Raw genomic sequence first — 20,507 nt, forward strand, 5'->3', positions numbered from 1 at the left:
TTTGCCCACCCTGTGTCTCCATATTCCAGCCTTCCAAGGGAATGACTGATGGAGAGTAGGGTGAGGATCATGGAGCAGGGTACTTGTTGACTGGTGATCTTGATGCATGTGCTGTTTCCCTGTCTCTCCCAGTGTGGGAACTTAAACTTAGGGCAGAGCCTATTCCTGGCTTATAGTACTGTGTTGGCTGTTTTGGCCCTCTGGCAACTGAACTGGTTTTTTAATGGGGTTGGGGAAGTTGCTGAGGAGGAGGAAGGTTGGGAGGGAAAAAGTAACTGTCGTATATCACTAAAACATTACATATTGGTCATAACTTAAAATTTTTTTGTGTGACCTGTTTTGCTGTTTTGTTTCTGTTAGGAGGGTTTTGTGGTTATCTGTGACTTTATGCCATATTTTCCAATTAATCAAAAGTTCACCATAGTTGCAATTGCAGATTTGTATTTTTCTTCTGATCTAATAAGCATTTGTTGCTTTCTTTAGGATACGGCAGGTCAAGAGAGATTCCATGCATTGGGTCCAATTTACTACAGAGATTCAAATGGAGCTATTTTAGTTTATGACATAACAGATGAAGATTCTTTTCAGAAGGTATTCTATTTATGGGTAGATGTCTTAGAAGGACAATAGTAATTTTTCAAGTATCCATTAATATACTTTTGTTCACTAATGTGATTAGTTTTGTTTTTAAAAATAAAGTATATAATTTGTGCATAACTGGTGACAACTTACATTTTATTTTTCTTTTCACCTACAACATGGAGGTATACTCCTATGTTTAATGAAATATTTAATTCATATGAATTAATTTATGTTAGAATAATTAATGGCTTATTACATGGCTTTCTCAAATATTAAGGAAGGAAAATACTTGAAGGTGAGCTTCAGAAAAATATGGGGGCTTTTGTTTCTCCCTCTTATGGAAAAATCACACTTATTTCCTTAATTCCATAGGCATTGGGCTCTTAAACTTGGTGTGGCTGGACAAGTTCCTTTACTGTGAAGAGAAAAAAGGAGGAGCAAAATCACATTTAAGCTTTTTCCTTGCCAAATATAATAAAAGTTTTAAAAGGACAGTCTTAAAATTATCTCATTAGTTTACTTCCCTTCAAATACACACCACATATGTATGACTCTTAAAGTTGTTTGGGACCAAAAATGAGTTACCATTTAATTTACCTCTGACTGTAATTTATTTCATCACAGTCAGATGGGTTACTTATTTGACCTTTCCTCCTAAAGCTGTTCTTGGAATATGTCAACAATGTGTAACCACAGGGAGTAATGCCAAGGAAGAAGCTTGTCATGCCTTGACTTACAGGCTTGTTCTTGGTAAAATTACTTGTTTGTTTTTTCTCTTTATTTTTTTTTCCCAGTTAAATCTGATAGAGCAGATATACAAGTTAGCCCTTGGGTTATTAACGATATTGGAAAAGCTTAACTCGAGAAGTAGAAAATGAAACAATAGGTACCTTGTAGATTTAATGATTTTTAAAAGTTATTTTGGTGCTGCTGTTTGTTACCTCCCTCCTGACTTTTTGCATGAAAAGACATAGTTTAAGTATTTATTAAGAGAAGATTGAGGCCAGGCACAGTGGCTCACACTGTAATCCCAGCACTTTGGGAGGTCAAGGAGGGCAGATCACTTGAGGTCAGGAGTTCGAGACCAGCCCAGCCAACATGGTGAAATCCCATCTATACTAAAAATATTAGCTGGGTGTGGTGGCACATGCCTACAATCTTAGCTACTTGGGAGGCTGAGGCAGGAGAATTGCTTAAACCGGGGAGGCAGAGATTGCAGTGAGCCTAGATCGTGCCACTGAACTCCAGCCTGGGTGACAGAGCGAGATGCCATCTCAAAAAAAAAAAAAAAAAAGATTGAGTCATTTAGGTTGAAAAGTGACCAGTTCTCTACTGCTATATAACAAAACTCCCAAAATTTTTGACTTAAAACAGTAACTTATTATTTCTCATGATTCTGTGGGTTGACCAGGCAGGTTCACTGCTCTTTGTGCTGTCACTGGAGTCACTCATAGAGCTGCACTGAACTGGGAGTTTGGCTGGGGCTGGAATATCCAAGGAGGCCTAGTTCTCCATCTGGCCTCTCACTATATCTGGTGTCTTATCGTCCAGTACTGTATGTGCTCTCTCATTATTCTGTGTTCTACCTTAAGCTTTTTATATGACAACTGGATCCCAAGAGTTAAATGTAGAAGCTACCAGGCCTTCTTAAGGCTTAAGTCTGGGATTGGCACAGCATTACTTCTGCCACATTGTCTTGTCAAAGCAGGTTACAAAGCCAGCCCAAATTCAGAGGGTGGGGAATTTGACTCTGCCATATTTGATGGGAGGATTGACAAAGAATTTGTGACCATCTCTAACTCACCAAAAATGTATGGGGTAAAGAATAGATAGAGTGCTTGTGGAGGGGTATCTAATTTGAAATGACTAACAAACTTTTTTTAAAAAAAATGATTAGATTAGTAGGTTGTGATACTATATGCACATGGAAGAGAGGAATACATAATTAGATTCTGCTGTGTTTCTTTTGAGGTGATGAAGATGTATATTTTATGCCAATATGGTCAAATTTTTCTTATGTGAAATCAATAAAGAGTGGAAGTTAAATGCTTTGAAAACTTTATACATATATGTGAATGAAACAAAAAGGTAGGGCTATACTGAGAAAACTGTCATTCAGTGCTGCTATAAAGATAATGTGATGATAACTACCTTTGCTTTTGTAAGGATTTTGGGTTTGCCAAAGGTAGTTCCTCTGCATTCTGTAGAGAATAGGAATGTGGAAGTGTTACATTTGTACACTATAAAACCAGATGCACAGTAAGTGGTTACCACATGGCTAATGTAATTTTTGGAATTTACAGATACACGTGTATTTTTTCAGGAGGGTATATAAGTTCAGTGTGATTTGGTTACATCCATATTAAATTTCATTGCAAAGAATGAAGGCAGGTGTCCAAGTTTGCCTTTTATTCTGTTATTATAATCAACATTTAAAATCATGAGTTCAAAAGAGTAATCTACTTAATTCCAGTTTACTGCCAACTGTGTCTACTATTATGCTGCATTCATACCGGAGAATCAGTTCATAACTGGAGTTATTGTATATCATTGGTTCTCTACAGGGGATGACAATGCCTGGAGACATCTTTGGTTGTCACAACTGGCGGATGCTCTTGGCATCTAGTGGTAGGAAGTCAGGGATGTTACTAAACATCATACATTGCACAGGACAGTGCCTCACAACAAAGAATTATCTGTACTAAAATGTCAGTATTGCCAAGGTTGCAAAACCCTGTCATACACTAAATGATGAAATTATTTTAGCACTCTTAATTTTTTTAGTGCTTATATAAATTATTTATTTATTTTTTGTCTTTTATTATGTGACACTGAAGCTCCTATGCCCTCTATTTAGGAATCAATTAGGGTATAAAAGACTGTTTTAAACCCACATATTCCTAAGTCCAAAGTGACACTGGTAATCTATATTGTAAAGCATCTATTATCAGAAGCTGGAGTTGATACACTTTTTCTCTAGTGAATAGCTTTGCTTGGATCTGTGGAAGACTGATGCAAGTTTATAGTAAGAGTTGCTTCTGTGTATTTTTCCATTGTTGTGTTTATGTGTATATGGTTTGCAATACTATCTGGCAATAAATGATTCTTCAGTGAATCATTTCTGGTAATAACTAAATAATATAGACTCTTAAAATTCTGAGGTATTTTGACAGTGTTAAGTTTTTGGATGTTGTGATAGTCGTAATTCTAACAGGATTTGTTTTAATGTGTGCTCTTTTGTATATACAGGTAAAAAACTGGGTCAAAGAATTACGGAAAATGTTGGGAAATGAAATCTGTTTATGTATAGTTGGTAAGCATCTTACTTTTTTTTTTAAAGAAGTCCTTTGTTTCCTTAATGTTTTATTGAAGACATTATAAACAAGTAATTTTTGTTTTAAAGTTATATGAGAAAGGAAGAATGACATATTAATATAAATATTTTAGAATAATTTAGGATTTAGCCTGGTGCAGTGGCTCATGCCTGTAATCCCAGCACCTTGGGAGGCCAAAGTTGTTGGATCACCTGAAGTCAGGAGTTCAAGACTGGCCTGGTCAACATGGTGAAACGCTGTCTCTATAAAAATACCAAAAAAAAAAAATAGCTGGACATGGTGGTGCATGCCTGTAATCCCAGCACTTGGGAGGCTGAGGTGGGAGAATCGCTTGAATCCAGGAGGCAGAGGGTGCAGTGAGCCAAGGTCACACCATTGCACTCCAGCCTGGGTGATACAGTGAGATTTCATCTCAAAAAAAAAAAAAAAAAAAGGCTGGATGCAGTGGCTCATGCCTGTGATCCCAGCCCTTTGGGAGGCTGAGGCAGGCAGATCATCTGAGGTCAGGAGTTTGAAAACAGCCCGGCCAACATGGTGAAATCCCGTCTCTACTAAAAATACAAAAATTAGCCGGGCGTGGTAGTGGGCACCTATAGTCCCAGCTACTTGGGAGGCGGAGGCAGGAGAATCGCTTGAACCCAGGAGGTGGAGGTTGCAGTGAGCCAAGATCACACCATTGCACTCCAGCTTGGGTGACAGAGCGAGACTCTGTCTTTTTTTAAAAAAAAAAAAAAAGGCCTGGCGCCGTGGCTCACGCCTGTAATCTCAGCACTTTGGGAGGCCGAGGTGGGCAGATCACAAGGTCAGGAGATCGAGACCATCCTGGCTAACACGGTGAAACCCCATCTCTACTAAAAATACAAAATATTAGCCGGGCGTGGTGGTGCGTGCCTGTAGTCCTAGCTACTCGGAGGCTGAGGCAGGAGAATGGCGTGAACCCAGGAGGTGGAGCTTGCAGTGAGCCGAGATGGTACCACTGCACTCCAGCCTGGGCGACAAAGCGAGACTCCGTCTCAAAAAAAAAAAAAAAAAAAAGAATTTTGGATTTAGAAGTGATTTTCCAGGAGATTTAAACTCTAAGGAATGCCTTGGGGAGCAAATTGAAAACTAAACACTTGGGGCTTTGAGTTTCCTAGCCTTGCTTCAGTTTGATCTTTTGTTTTTCACTGTATGGTTTTGCTTAGAAAAAGTTTAGTAACTACTTTATAATAAAATTAAGGAGATGACTTAGGCCTGTGTTCTTGTTCTGTATATTTAACTACACATTTTTGAGTAATGGTCAAATTTGACCACAAGGATAGAAGGAGATCATGATCCCAGGGTGGAGGAATATTCCTAATGGGTATAAAGGAACTCTACAACTCACTTTTGGACTTCTGGAATTTCTGTTTGGTTCTCTTTTTCTTTAGATTGTTATTTCTATGATATCACAATTATTGAACAATAAAAGTGTACTAGACACTGTGCTGTGTACTCACAGACATTATCTCATGTAATCCTCATAATCCTATGAGGGTTTTATAGAGGAAGCTGAGTCCTGGAGATAATAACTTGCCCAGTGTCAGGTAGCTTTCAGAGATCGGATTTGAAATGAAGTCATTCTGACTCTTAGGTTACTAAACCTTATGATGTATAGCCTCATGCTGTTTTCTCTCTTTTTTCTACATACCTGATAATACTAAAAACAATATGGGAGAAGCCAGGGTAGGATCATTTCAGTGGAAGACAAAGGTAGTATCTGGGGAAATGAAAGAATGGAACGGTCAGTGTGGGGAAATTCTGCTTTTAGCCTTAAGAATTTTTTTTTTTTCTTGAGACACAGTCTCGCTCTGTCACCCAAGCTGGAATGCAGTGGCGTGATCTCAGCTCACTGCAACCTCTGCCTCCTGGGTTCAAGCGATTCTCCTGCCTCAGCCTCCCGAGCAGCTGGGACTACAGGCACGCACCACCACGCCCAGCTAATTTTTGTATTTTTTGTAGAGACGGGGTTTCAACCATATTGGCCAGGCTGTTCTCAAACTCCTGACCTCATAATCCACCCGCCTCAGCCTCCCAAAGTGCTAGGATTACAGGCATGAGCCACCACGCCCGGCCAAGAATTTTAACTTGAGTTTACATTTCTTATCTGTCACCATTACATTGGTAGCTTTATAGTCCCAGATCAGGGGCAAGTCTTGGGGGAAAAGAGCAAGATGATTTCCCCTGCGTTTTGATCTAGATGCTAGATGTCAGGCTAGGCAGGAATATTTCAGACTGGAACACTGAAGTAGTAGGCTACTTGGAGGTTTGGAACCAAAGCTACAGCTAATCATTACTGAGTTTTGTGTAACTTTGTGTGGTATATGGACTTACTAGGAGAGGGAGTGGCCACAGTAGACGAATGACTGAAGATTTAATATTTTGGGATTCTGATCATCTTTCTGAAGATAGAAATTACTAACATATACATAAAGTCAAGGAAACTCCAAGAGCTTGTTACTTGACCAAGGTCACAAAGTAACATTAAAAAAAATCATCTAAGTTAAATAAGCTCATGAATAGTTTAAAGTGTGTGTGTGTTTGTTTTAATGTTCAACGAAGTACCTTTTATGTTGCCACTCTAAAAGTTGAAGGCATAACATTAAATTGAACCTCAAGGAAGATACTTTCACTGGAGCATCAGAGAGAGTGGTTGCCAGATAGTGAACTGGTTTCTTTAAAAATGTTTATATATAAAGTGTATATTTTTAATGTTCATATTATAAGAAGTTTTAGGACTATTGGATCTGGTAGCCTACTGCCTCCAGTAGAGTCAAATACTCCATTTAATATTATGGAATATTTATTATTAGTGTGAAGTATAGAAAGCTCTCACTTTCTTCTGTTGACAAGTATGACATGGAATTTTATTTGGAATTCAGAGTTGGGAGAATTCTGAGAGCTCAGAGACTGATTTGCGTAATAATAAAACTCCAGTCTCCCGTTAAAAAAAAAAAAAAAAGAATTCTGAGAGCTTATTTACCACTTTTCCCAAACTTATTAGGATAATGTAGAGAATTAAAAAAAAAAAAAGTTTTTGGGCCTCATTATAGATACACTAAATCAAAATTTCTGTGGATGGGACTAAGAATTAATTCCCTGTTTTCACCCCACCTTTCTTCCTTCTATAAGTATTTTTGAGTGGCTTCTTTGTACCAGGCACTGTGTGCTGTTAATTCTGATTTAGTGTACATACACGCAGGTGTTGGAGAACAACTTATTTTTTCTGACAAGTGTAAGAAACGAATTTGTCTTCACATTTAGCTAAAATCATACTCCCTGTATCCTTCACTTTGAACTGATTTTTTAAGTGAATTTTTCATCGTATGTACAGAAAAGTGTACAAATCTTCAATAACATAATTTTCACAAAATGAAAATCGCACAGTGTAAGCAGTACCTAAGGACCCTGAGTTGTGTTACTTTTTCATCCCAACACTCACAGTTGTTTTCCCCTCGCCATTCCCCACCCCCTGTCACTGTCCTTTTTACTGCATGAATTAGTTTTGTTTTGAATTTTATATAAATGAAGTCATATAATATTAACTCTTCTTGTGTCTGGCTTTTTTGACTTTACTTTGTGTTCCTACGATTCCTCTATGTTGTATATAGTTGTAGTTCATTTTATTCTGATTGCTGTCTGATACTTTATGAATACTCCACAGTTTATCCGTTTTGCTATTGATGGACATTTGCATTGTTTTTCCCACTTCTTGATTTTTATTCTCTGTTGTAGTCGTTCAGTGTTTATTCTCTTCTGTTTTATTAGTAATTTTGAAATAATACTACTTCTCAGGGTTATGATGAAGATTATATAATGATTTGAAAAATACTTGGCATAGCGGTAGACATTTGACAAGAATTTATTCTGTTTACATAAGATAACCCTTCAGGCATTTGAAGACTACTTAAACAACTCACTTTAAGTCTTAAATTCTCTAGATCAGCGGTTTTTTTATGTGGCCTACCTTCTAGACATTCTGATCATCCTGATCATTTTCTCTCCTAGGTTTATTTTTACTGTATGAGTATGTCACCCACACTTGGAAATCAACAATAGAATCCAAATGTTGTTGAGCTAGTATGTACTTATAGGCCCTGTCTCTCTCCTCACACTGGCCTTCTATCAGGATTGCCTGAGATTGCTTAAACTTTTTAGCAGACATGTCAACTAGTTGCTCTTACATAGATGATAGTTATCCAAAATCTCAAGTCCTTTTTTGTAAGTATTGCTATTCAGTCCGATTTTTCCCAGCTTGTTCTCATGTAACAATTTAAAGCTAAGTGGAAATTTCAGTTTGTCATGTTTTTGAAACTTTATGTTTGATATATAGTCTACTAGCATTTTCCTGTGTAAATTAAATACTTAACCTCCTAGTTCCTTATCTAAGCCACTGAACTCCATGTGCTAACCAGTAATAGAGAACCACATGTTTCAGTAGCAGAGACTTTTTCCTCTAGGTTGTCATTAATCCATTGAGAGGCACCCTTGGCTGTGGTTGATAGTATTCTGCATCTAGTCTGTCCTTAACATTTGTATGTTTCTTGAACAAGTATTTATTATTAATCATAGTCACCATTCATTGAGTGCCAGGCACTGTTTTAAGAACTACACATTTTTTATTTCATTTAAGCCTCCTGACAATGCTGCAGGAAGACCATTTCATTTTACAGATGAAAAAATGTGCTTAGAGAGCTTGAAACTTCCCAAAGTCACATAGCTTGTTAGAAGTATCCCTGGGATTTTAACTCAGATCTGCCTGCCACTTCAAGCCCATATCCTTAATAAACACTTCATTGCTTACTATGTACCAGGATTTGGGAATAGTGTAGTGAATAAGTAAACAAAATAGATATGGTTCTTGTCCTCCCAGAGTTTCTTGTGTAGAAAAAGAGAGGAAAACAAGCTACTTATTATATATTGTAATAAATGCTATGGAAGGGAAATGCAGAATGGAGTACTATGAGAGCATGAAAGCAAACCAACTAGATTTGAGGTGCAAGGGGGAGATAAGGGAAAATTTCCTAGACCAAGTGTTGTATAAACTAAGTTAGCTAGATGAAGCCAGTAGGATGATGGTAGAGTGTGTTACCTCCAAGGCACGGTGGCTCACCCCTGTAATCCCAGCACTTTGGGAGGCTGAGGCAGGCGGATCATTTGAGGTCAGGAGTAAGTTTGTGTTACCTATCATGGACTTTAATTCTCTCATAACAATATTGACTTTCCATTTGATCATTCACTGTGATGAATGTCATTAATATTAATAACTGTTCTTTATTGAGCATATAGTATATGCTAGGCCTTTTACATTTATCTTATTTTCACATCAACCCTGCAAGGTTTGTTAGCCACACATGCACAGAGTGAGACTAACAGAGGTTAACTAATTTGTCCAAAATATTACAATTATGGCCAGGCGTGTTGACTCTCGCCTGTAATCCCAGCATTTTGGGAGGCCAAGGTGGGCAGATTGCTTGAGTCCAGGAGTTTGAGACCAGCCTGGACAACATGGCAAAACCCCATCTCTACAAAAAAATACAAAAGTTAGCCAGGTGTGGTGGCGTGTGCCTATAGTCCCAGCTACTCGGGGGGCTGAGGCAGGAGGATTGCTTTGAGCCTGGGAGATGGAGGCTGCAGAGAGCCGTGTTCATGCCGCTGCATTCCAGCCTAAGTGACAGAGCAAGACCCTGTCTCAAGAAAAAGTAAAACAAAAAAAAATTACAGTTATGGAGTAAGCAAGGACTTAAAAACTAAGTTTTATTACATTTAAAAGCTTTTTGAAAGCTTTTTTCCACTGTGCCCCACAACCATCCAGTCTAAGCATGATGTGATTCTAGTTCTATATCATTGTTAGGCCCTTTGCCTTTAGCAGTGGGCATATCCCTTCTATATTCTTAATTCAAATATGTATTTTTAAGGAAGATCTGCTTAACTTAGAGGGTAGCTTTTTCCCTCCCTTTCCAATAGTCTCACCCTATTTGTTTATTTTTTAAATTCTTTATAGTACTGTATCTTTAAGTAGGTGCTTACTTTGGTTGTTGTCCTTGTTTTCAGATGTTTTAAGCCTATCAGAAAGTTCCGTATGTAGCTGCACAGTAGTATTAAAGCAGATATGAGTCTCAAAGCCTTAATCCTTAGCTATCTTGCTTTTGAAAAAATATGGAAACTAAAAAGGTTTTTGAGCTTTGGAAAGAGGTCAGTCACTAGTCAGTCAGGTTTCTGCAGTGTATTCTGTGTTATCAATCCATTGTGAATGCTGATTATTCAAATAAATAGTAGTTGTTTAGATTTAAAATGTTTTAAGTTTAAAATAATAGGTTATTAAGATAGATAGCTATTTATTAATGGCCTGATTTATTAAAATTAGTCATTTAAAATATTATTAAGTAATAAAGCAGTGTCTGAATAATTTCTCCTAATGTTCATTTGAGGCAGTAAGGTGATTGCCTACTTTTCCTGTCTTCACTCTTTTTATAGGTATTGATGAGATTGGTGGAATTTGGAAAATGAGGCATTAAGTACCTGGAAAAAAAATTTCATAGGGTTTTACATAATTGAAGCAAAATTAATACTGCTACCTTTAGTAGGAGACTATCTTATTTTACCTTTATGAGGCAGAATCTTGTTCCTCTTTGTTGGAGCCACTGGCCACCAGGTGGTGCTTTTTGCATTCTTTACAGAATAACACGACAGTTTTTCCTCTGGTTACTGTCAGACTTTGTCATATTTTAGATAATTAAAATTTTCAATGACAAATATAATGTAGGAAGTCAGAACTAATATGAAACTTCTTGCTATGGTAGATAGCTCTTCAAAGAAGGAAGAGTTTGTTACTGAATTTGTTGATATCCACTGAACTTTAGTATTGTCTACTTCCCTCTCTCTGATTCTTAGGCTATGGTGGCAGATAGTTTCTAGCAGTTGCCAGCAACTAGGTTATCAGATTATTTGAACCTTTGGACTTGTCCACCTTTGGACTTGTCCACCTCAGTGCTAAACATCTTATCTTTTATTGGGTGCTTATTTCAATGCCTTATCTGAAATTTATCTGAAATTGTCTCCTAGAATCTATATGGTTCCAAGAAAAAAAGTAACTTTATTTATAAGATTTCTCTTATCCCTAAAAGCCATAATAGAAGAATAAAAATGTTTGTTTGAAGTGTCCTTCCATAAGGTATTTTTCCTTATCGTTATCTACTGTTTTTATTACCTTTAGCACTCTGTGTGTCCAGTCAAGTCATCTTAAGTTCAAGGAATCAGTATTTTGCAGTTTCTTCATTTTTGTTCTGGTGGCTTTTTTAAAAAGTATAATCTCAGCTTGGTTCCATTGTTTAAGGAGAGCTAACCTTATAATTTAAATCTGCATGATACACATATATTAAGTTTTAATAACTCACTAAAATTGTTTTTTAAACAAAGAATGCAGTTTTTCCCCTTACGATTGTGGAGTACTTAAAAATCTGTACACTTTAATTTTTACTTTAACCGGCTTATATCATCCAGGAAACTTGAATACTCGTAGGATCCAAGAAACTAGCTTAATATATTTTAGTAAACACTAAGATAGCCATACTTGATTGTTGACTGGCTTTAAGTTAATGGGAACTGTAGAATATTTTGCTGTTACTTTCGATCATTTACACTTGGCTAAGAGTCATAGGTTTATCCCTAGGTTTCTGGTATCCCCCAAAATCAAAAAAGAGTGCCCATCTCTTTGGAAAAGTTGTTTTCTTTGTCAGAGGCTGCAGATTCAGGAAAGGTATGAATTGAGTCATTTGAAGGAGGATGAGGCATGGTCAGCCCTCAGATCACAAGGCTTAACTTTATAATTTCAAGACATTTAGAAGTCTGGTGGGGATTTGCATTGTTTTTGCCGGTAATTAAAATGGCAATTTTGTATTTAGAATTGGCTTAATTTTGTTACGAAAATAAATCAGTATAAAGATAAATATTTACTTTTTTCAAAATAGGTAATAAAATAGACTTGGAAAAGGAAAGACATGTTTCCATTCAAGAAGCAGAGTCGTAAGTACTGTGACCCTCCCATTCCCCATCACTCCCTAGTAGAAGTCTTCTTCTTTATACATTTTGCTTTACCATTTGGGTATTACTCAAATCTCTTAACATAGATTGAGGTATTGGATTCAGTGAAGCATGTTTACATGGTAGTTTCTGGGCTTGTGGCAATAAAGCCCTTCCCTTTTTGACTTCAGTAAAAACTACGAGTGATATAAAACAAAACTATCATGATCCAATAGGCAGTAAGCCACAAAAACTTTTAAAGTATTTGAGTCCCAAATTAATCTATAAAAATTTCAAGGCTTATTATATTTGTATTATTTAAAATTTGATTTAATGTATAGAGAAGTTAAAACAGCTATATAAACTTAATTTCACTAAACTTGAATAAATTAATATGTCACTAAAACTGTTACTATTAAAAAACAGTTAAGACAAAATCATGAATAATATTTTACATCAGTCACTGATGTTACTTTTTTTTAAGGTATGCAGAGTCTGTGGGAGCAAAACATTATCATACTTCAGCCAAACAGAACAAAGGAATTGAGGAACTCTTTCTTGACCTTTGTAAAAGTAGGTATATTCAGATTTGGTTTGTTTAGAAATGGTTTTTGGTTTTTACTTTTTAAAAAATAATAATCTATTTTACACCAGTGTTACTTTTCAAAGAATTGGTTCTTTTTAAACTATTGACTATTGGTAATATTTCTAAAGTGCTGTAACTTTTTTTTTTAATGGTCAAATACCTACTTTAGTTCTGTTTCAAGCAGTAATTAATGGTTATGAAATCATATGTATGATATGGGCTAAATGTGTATTATAATATTACATGCATAAGTGTTAAAAGTGGAAGGGGAATTTACATATTAAAACAAATTTAAGACCTGTAATGACCTGCTGTAATGAATGGACCTTATTTGAACACTGATTTGTCAAACTAGTGAAAAAGAGTGTTTGTGAAACAAGATATTTGATTATATTAAGATACTATTAATTTTTTAGGTGTGATTATGGTATTGTGGTTATGCTTTATAAAAGGAGTTCTTGTCTTTTGAAGACACATTAAAATAATTTAGGAATAAAATTATGGGTCTGAGATTTGATTCAAAATAATGGTAGGGATGCTTAGGGTTATGGATGAAATTGGGTGATGGATTTTCATTATGCTGTATTTTCTACTTTATGTTTGAAATTTTCCATATTAAAAAGTATAGTTTTAAAGAAAAAGGAAAATAAATTTATATATACTCTGAAAGTCATTTCTCATATTACCAATAAAATGCATATCTGAGTTTCTGGACTTTAGACTCTTTTAAGAATTTGATGAAATCGTGTACACACACACACACACACACACATTTTGGAATAAATTAGTTTTATAAAACCCTCAAGTCATTCATAATTCTTCTAGAATAGTGATTATCTAAGTGATGTCCCGTGATCAGCAGCATCAATATCACTTGAGAATATGTCAGAAATGCAAATTCTTCGGCTCTCCAAGCCTACCAAATCAGAATTTCTAGGGATGGCGCCCAGAATCTGTGTTTTAACAAACGCTTCATATGATTCCAATGCACAGTAAAATATAAGAACCAATGCTGTACATAACAACTTGGGGGTCTTATTAAATGCATATTTTGATTTAGTAGTTGTGGGATTGATTGAGGTCCTCATTTCTACCAGCACCCAAGTGGTGGTGATGCTAGTCCTCAGGATAACCTCCTTCCTTTGGTTTGTTTCTTCCTTCCTTCCTTCCTTCCTTCTTTCCTTCCTTCCAGTAATGCTTTTAAATAGCAATGTACTAAGTCAGTGGCTTACAAATGTTATAAATGTCACATCTTCAAAACAATTTTTGCATGCTCCACATGTTTATTTAGAAATTTTATAACATGTACAAGTACTAATATGTACATTTTAAAATGTAACTAAAAAATAGAAATTTTGAAAAGTTAAAAATAAGTAGATATAGAATTTGTAATGTTTTCTTATTTCATCTTGTTGGATTGTCCCATATACCTCAACTTGTAAACCATTAATCAAGAGCAGTCTCTAAGAGCCCTTTTCTATTTTAAGGACACCCTCTTTTCTTCCTTCATTTTGTTAAATACATGTTTTGTAAATATTTTCTCCCAGTCTGCATCATGTATTCCATTTTTCTTACCTGTGTCTCTTAAAGAGCAGTTTTAAGTTTCAGTGAGGTCCAGTTTATCTATTCTTTCATGATTCATGTTTTGTGTCTTACATGAGAACTCTTTATGTAAACCAAAGTCACAAAAATTTTCTCCTATGAAGATTTTTCTCCTGTGTTTTCTTCTGGAAATTTGGTTTCATGTTTTACATTTAAGCATATAACTCATTTTTCGTTGTTTTTTGCATACGGTGGTTAAGGTATGGGTTAAGGTTTATTTATTTATTTATTTATTTTTACAATAGATGTCCAGTTCTATTAATAGTACTGTTTCTTGAAAATATTATTCTTTCTTCATTGAATAACCTTGGCAACCATGTCAAAAATCAAGAGACCATATCTACGGGGGTCTGTTTCTGGACTGTGTTTTTTTGTTCCACTGATCTCTCTATTTCTTCTATCATAGTCTCACTGTTTTGATTAGTGTAGCTTTACACTAGTTCTTGAAATCAGATAGTGTGAGTCTTTCAGCTGTGTTCTTTGAAGTTCCCTCATCTTAAACTCCATTATTCTTCAAATATCTGGTCAGGGACAGTGGCTTGTACCTATAAGCCCAGTGCTTTATGAGGCCAAGGCCATAGGATCGCTTGAGCCCAGGAGTTTGAGACCAGCCTGGTCAACATAGTGAGACCCCCATCTTTAGCAAAAAAAAAAAAAAAAAAAAAATCAGCCAGGCATGGTGGTGCATACCTGTAATTCCAGCTACTCAGCAGACTGAGGCAGGAGGATCAATTGAGCCCAGGAGTTAGGGGCTGCAATGAATGAGTGATGATCACACCACTGCACATCCAGCCTGGGTATCAAAGTGAGACCCTGTCTCTCAAAACTAAAAATAAAAAAAATCATTTACTTAAAAGTATTACATTTCTAGTCAAAGAATAAATCCTGCACCCTAAATATTACTTGGAATAATTTGAACTTCTTTGACATATTTGTAAGTAAGTTTGGAAAATCTTAAGGATTGTACTTGTACACAGACATTTGTTCAGAGCAAAAAAAAATTTTCTTTATTGATGTCACTGTGGCCATTATACCATTGGATAAATAAGCTTACTACTTGACACTAGTTTTTAAAACATGCAGGTGAAGCTATTTTAGCGAACTGACACAATGTTCATTATATTTAGTTTCTTTGTTGGTTGAAAGTCAGAAATAGCTATCATAGTGTTACACTGAAATTTTAGAAAGAGAAAACACAAAGATTGTGGTCCTAATAATGTTTGCTTTCTCTCTCTCTTAGGGATGATAGAAACAGCACAAGTGGATGAGAGAGCAAAAGGTAATGGCTCTAGTCAGCCGGGAACTGCAAGGCGAGGTGTACAGATTATTGATGATGAACCTCAAGCCCAGACCAGTGGTGGAGGGTGCTGTTCTTCTGGATAACTGTGTACGCCTAAGAAATTAAAAGACAGAACAAAACTGTGGATCATTTCCCTCAACATGAAGACTGCCATATTCCAAGTCACATTATTTTACCAATGGAATTATAGAATTAACAGTATTTTAAATTACGTTTATAACACTGCAGAGACCTTAAGTGCTAAACTTAGTGGAGTTTGTGACCAGAGAATTGGCATTTTCTACAAATGTTAACAAAGCAATTACCAATGGCCTTTTTACATTTTTTTTTCTTTAATGAGGAATAATATGCATGTAGAAAAGACCTACTTAAAGGCTTCATTTATATTCTTTCAAATCAAATCTTTATTTAATAACTTATATATGTTGTTGGAATGGTTACATTTTTGCAGCCCTTTGTATTTTGTGGTAGTTTGAATTGTATCACTTCTAAACAGCAAACTGTTTTTGTTTCTGTTTTTGTTTTTAATTAGCAGATATCTGAAGTACTATTTTTGCAGGGTTTGCACAGGCCCATAACTGTCTACTACTTTGATATAATCTGTATACATCCTGTATGCTGAGCTGGTAAAATACATTGTAAATTACATATTAAATATTTTATCTGCTTTTACAAGCGCAAGGTGCAAAAATATATACAGTAGTCTCATTGATGACTGTAAAGTGAATTAACATTTGGTGATTATGCCTAAGCTTTTTTGACTAATATAAAGATCATAACTCCCCTTCACTTCTGTCTTAACTTGAACATGTCGTGTTTAAATTTTCATACATACTTTACTTGAATTATTGCTGTTGTCACTTATTTTTGCCTCTGTGAGTTCATCTGATGATTGAGCAGTAGCATTTGCCTTTTGGTTTCTTTGTTATTATAGAAGAGATGACTTCTGCTGATTTTGCTTTAGAATGGTTACCTTAGAAGAATTTGGGTGGCTCGTGTTGAATTTCACTTTTGCAAAAGCTTTAGTTTTCTCATAGGCTTTATAAGAGATGGGTTAAGTGGTATGAGCAGAGGAAGTACCCAGATAGTAGCCAGTTACCAAGACTCATTCATACAGCATGCCTGAGGCAGCACTTTTAGATCCTTTGTGAGCAAGTTCTATGTGTTCATTGCTTGCCAGAGATGAACACAGAATGTTCTGTTTCATTTTATAAGAACTATCCTGAGTTTCTGTGGATGGAAACATTACATGTAGTGCAGTTATAGTGAACACTGGAAAGATTTATTAAAGAATTATATTTGTGTATACTTTATAAATTAGTCCCTCATTAGATTTTTTTTCTTAAGCATAAGACTGAAATGTGTTAATTTTAGTAGAATCAGGCACTGCTCACAGAAGGAACACAGATTGTAGAAATTAACATAAATTGTTCTTGTTCTAATATATATATTTTTTCATTTCTGTCATGCTTGGAAAACTAGTAAATATTATGTCTAAGATAAAATGGAATGGCCCCTGGATTTACTTCTTATAAGAAGCAGTAGTATGTAATAAAGCTGTTAACATGAGCAATTAGGAGGCTATAAAGAGATTATAGTTACAAAAGAAATACTGCCATATTTTTAAGTTAATAACTTAAGCCTTCCCAAATGGGTTAAAAGTTGAATGAATTGACACCCTGATGTTACGATGTTAGAATTTTAACTTAAACTAGAAGGCTTTCTGTGAGCCTTCACTTTACCTTCTTTAATTATTGTCCTTGCTAAACTCAACACAGACTTTTCTGTTATGTGTTTTTGAGGAAGTTGGGGTGGGAAGAGTCGGAGATAAGCTAAAATTGTCTTCTTTTATGGAGTAATTGTACTCTTGGTTTCCTGTGAAGTTAGTGTTTATGTAGGGGTGGGGGAATGCAGCAAGAATCATGAGTATCACTTGTTTTTGCCCTCCTAGCTCTTTCAGACAGAGTGAAGAAAGCTTTTCCATTCTTACTGTTGTAGATGTAGATGGGAAATACGCTTTTCTCATTGCAGTGAAATAAGTTTTAAAAACTAGAGTTGCTGGGCGCAGAGGCATGCACTTGTAGGGCCAGCTACTTGGGAGAGTGAGGCAGGAGGGTCACTTGAGCCCAGGATTTCAAATCTAGCCTAGGTAACACTGAGACCTCCATCTCTAAAAGACACAAAAACTAGTGAGAGATGAAATTGAGCTTTATTTTAAAAACGTTCTAAAGCCTGATAATTGGCGAGCTATGCTTCGGCTTTTCATCGTACTTTAATGAAACAGCTAGATAGGAACCTCTGCTCCAGAACTGCCAGATAATTATTGGTGGGTTATAACTATTCTCCATATATATTTTTTTCTTTTCTCTCCTTTGGTTCCTGTGTTATCTTTCTTAACTTCCCGCATTTCTTTATCCTTTTTAGTGAGGGCCTGTAATTCAGGCTAATTCAACGGCAACAATAGACAACGTGATATGGCTGCTGTCACTTTAAAACCTGAAAGGTCTTTGGGTAGGAACTGAGTAGTGAAAGAGGTCCAGTCAACTTCAATATATATACAAAGGAAAGACAGATGATAAACCAAGGCTGAGGAAATTTTTCTGATACTTTCTTCATTTCTCCAATGTACTTTTTGCATTCTTTTTCTGATAATTGTGCTATTAGGAGGAAGATACAGGTTACCACATTGTGCATTAAAAGCAGTAGGTAGGTTGAGCCAGTATTTTTTCAACTGGTAAGCATATACAGTTAAATTATATAATTAAAAATTGGTTTAAGATAGTGGTTAAAAATACCTGAATATAATGTTAAAAGTATACAGTCATTGTTTCTGTAATGATGATGAGTATTCTGCTTCTTGTTTTTCATTGTAATTACAGGGGAAGATTGTTTTTAAAAATGTATATTGCTGTGCTTTTGGGGTAAGCAGTAATATGAAAAGAAAAAAGCATTATGTTATTGTATGAAATATAAGTGTTCAAATTTGTTTTGTCTGGGGTGTTGCCTGAGAATACCCTAAAGCTATGGCTGTTACTGCATTGAAATCTTTTTTTTTTAATAGTAGCCATATGTTATTAGTGGAGTACTTTATATTTGACATTAAAGGAAGAAGAGTAGTACTTTACTTTTAGATTTTTAGTAATGAAAGATAAAATTTAAAAAATAGGGAAAGAGCGTAGGGAGGAGTAGAATGGAAGTCAAGTAAATAAAAAACTACAACCTGACAGTTTTTAAAATCACTTTGAAAAGTACGTTACTTTTATCAAAGAGTTAATAATTAAGGCAAACTATGCATTATGCCAAATATTAAGAACATTTTGAAAATGGATTGTGATACTGTTTATTTCTTTTATTATATAATTTGCAATTTTCTGTGTTACAAGTGCTACCAGGATTCTACATCGTTGACCTTACATATTCAGATAATACAGTTTACTCTTATAATTACCACTTATATTATCTCTAAAAGTAGTTTGATCTGTGCCTTTAACTTTTAGAATTTATCTTTTGACTTGTTTGCCATTGTAGAGTTTTCCGTTTTCTCTGTAGATTCAGTGTGACAAAGAGGGAATACATAATTTGTGACCATTTAAGATGGTGAGATTTTCTGGAAAAGGATATAGATAGTAGTAGTGACCAGCAGGAGCCTCACGATAATGTCTGAAGGTATAAAGACTGAGTAGATCCCTAAGTACTCTTCTCTAAATTACAAAATGCATTACCTAGGCTTTAATAGTTACAAGCTGGGATTCATTGAACCGCATCTACTTGATTTCATCATATGCATTGATTTTAGTATGTTGCTGTTCTGTTATCTGTAATCAACTATAACAGAGTAATTTATTTGGTGTTCTGGACCAAAATTCGTGCTACACATATGTCTGACTTTGATGGCCTTTATCTTTTCAAGAAAACAGTTGCAATTTTGAGCAAAATTTTCCTAGTTGTAATATTTTAATAGTGTCATGTAATGGAAAAAATTTAGAAATATACTCCTAAGAGAGTTTTCAATTTCAAGCAGAAATGCTTCTCTTCTAAATAAATACCACTTAATTGATAGACCTTTAGCAGTTCTTGTGCTATCTAGGATTTATACATTTTTGCTTTTCTGGAAAACTGCTTTTGCGTGTTAACCCCTCTACTGCAACATTTTCTCTTCAGTAGATACGTGAGTAAACGTGATGAGTTAATGTTACACAGCATACCCAGTTAGGACTCTTCTTCTTAAAGCATCTTACTCTCTTTAGAAGTCTGCACATATTTTCAAATGCATCACATTAAAGCCACAAGTCAAGAGGAGGTGTGGTTGCCTACTTCGATGGCCTTTATTCCCACTATACTAGATCTCATTCTTGATTTTGATACTTCCTGGCAACGGTGTCATCTCTTCACTATCAAGTATTTAAGGAAAAGCTAAGGTGATTTCCTTAAATTTGAACATGTGTAGATCAATGAGAGAAAGGTGAGGGATAGCAAGGATAAAGTATGTTGAAAAGTAGAAAGCAGTGATATCTGCTAAACTCTAGCTTATAGTAGCAAGCTATTTTAAGGAGATCATCATATGTAGTACTTCCTAGAAATGTAAAAGTTCCTCATTTTGTATTTAATTATGTAAGAAAATGTTCTAGGGAAAGAATAAAAAATATATATCGTCAAAGTGCCCTTTGGTAGTGCTCCCAAATGGTAGTAACTGTTGGTCTTTAGTATATACTCCTCAAGTATCTTTTTGCTATGTATTAATATATGTATATGTTTACATATAGAAATACATAGTATTGTGGGTTTTAAGTTTTCACATAAATTGTGTCTCATCCATATGTTTTGCCGTTTGCCTTTTCTCTTGCCAACATGTCTAGGAGCTCTTTGGTAAATACAGACTTTTTCATTTTATTTCCTCTCCTCTCGCATTTCTATGGATGTGTCTTGCTTTTTTTTTTTTTTTTTTTTTTTCACCCCTTTTTTCCTTGAAAACTTAAAATTTTTTTTTTTTTTTTCGGTGCTTTTCTTTTTTTATGGATTTTTTTTTTTTTTTTTTTTTTTTTTTTTTTTACAGCCTCTGACT

The 20,507-nt window shown here is 35.3% G+C and overlaps 1 protein-coding gene across 1 annotated transcript in view; it reads left to right on the forward strand.

Annotated features, from left to right (window-relative positions):
* Positions 1-19,504, forward strand: part of RAB21 (RAB21, member RAS oncogene family) — a 34,281-nt gene extending 14,777 nt beyond the window's left edge. The window contains exons 3-7 of the mRNA XM_003906779.4: positions 484-591; positions 3,832-3,895; positions 11,906-11,960; positions 12,442-12,530; positions 15,386-19,504. Coding sequence (XP_003906828.1) covers positions 484-591; positions 3,832-3,895; positions 11,906-11,960; positions 12,442-12,530; positions 15,386-15,528 — 459 coding nt within the window. The 3' untranslated portion in view covers positions 15,529-19,504. The remainder of the gene's footprint in view (positions 1-483; positions 592-3,831; positions 3,896-11,905; positions 11,961-12,441; positions 12,531-15,385) is intronic.
* The last annotated feature ends 1,003 nt before the right edge of the window (positions 19,505-20,507 follow it).

Source organism: Papio anubis, chromosome 9 (genome assembly GCF_008728515.1).
Source record: "Papio anubis isolate 15944 chromosome 9, Panubis1.0, whole genome shotgun sequence".
NCBI lineage: Eukaryota > Metazoa > Chordata > Mammalia > Primates > Cercopithecidae > Papio > Papio anubis.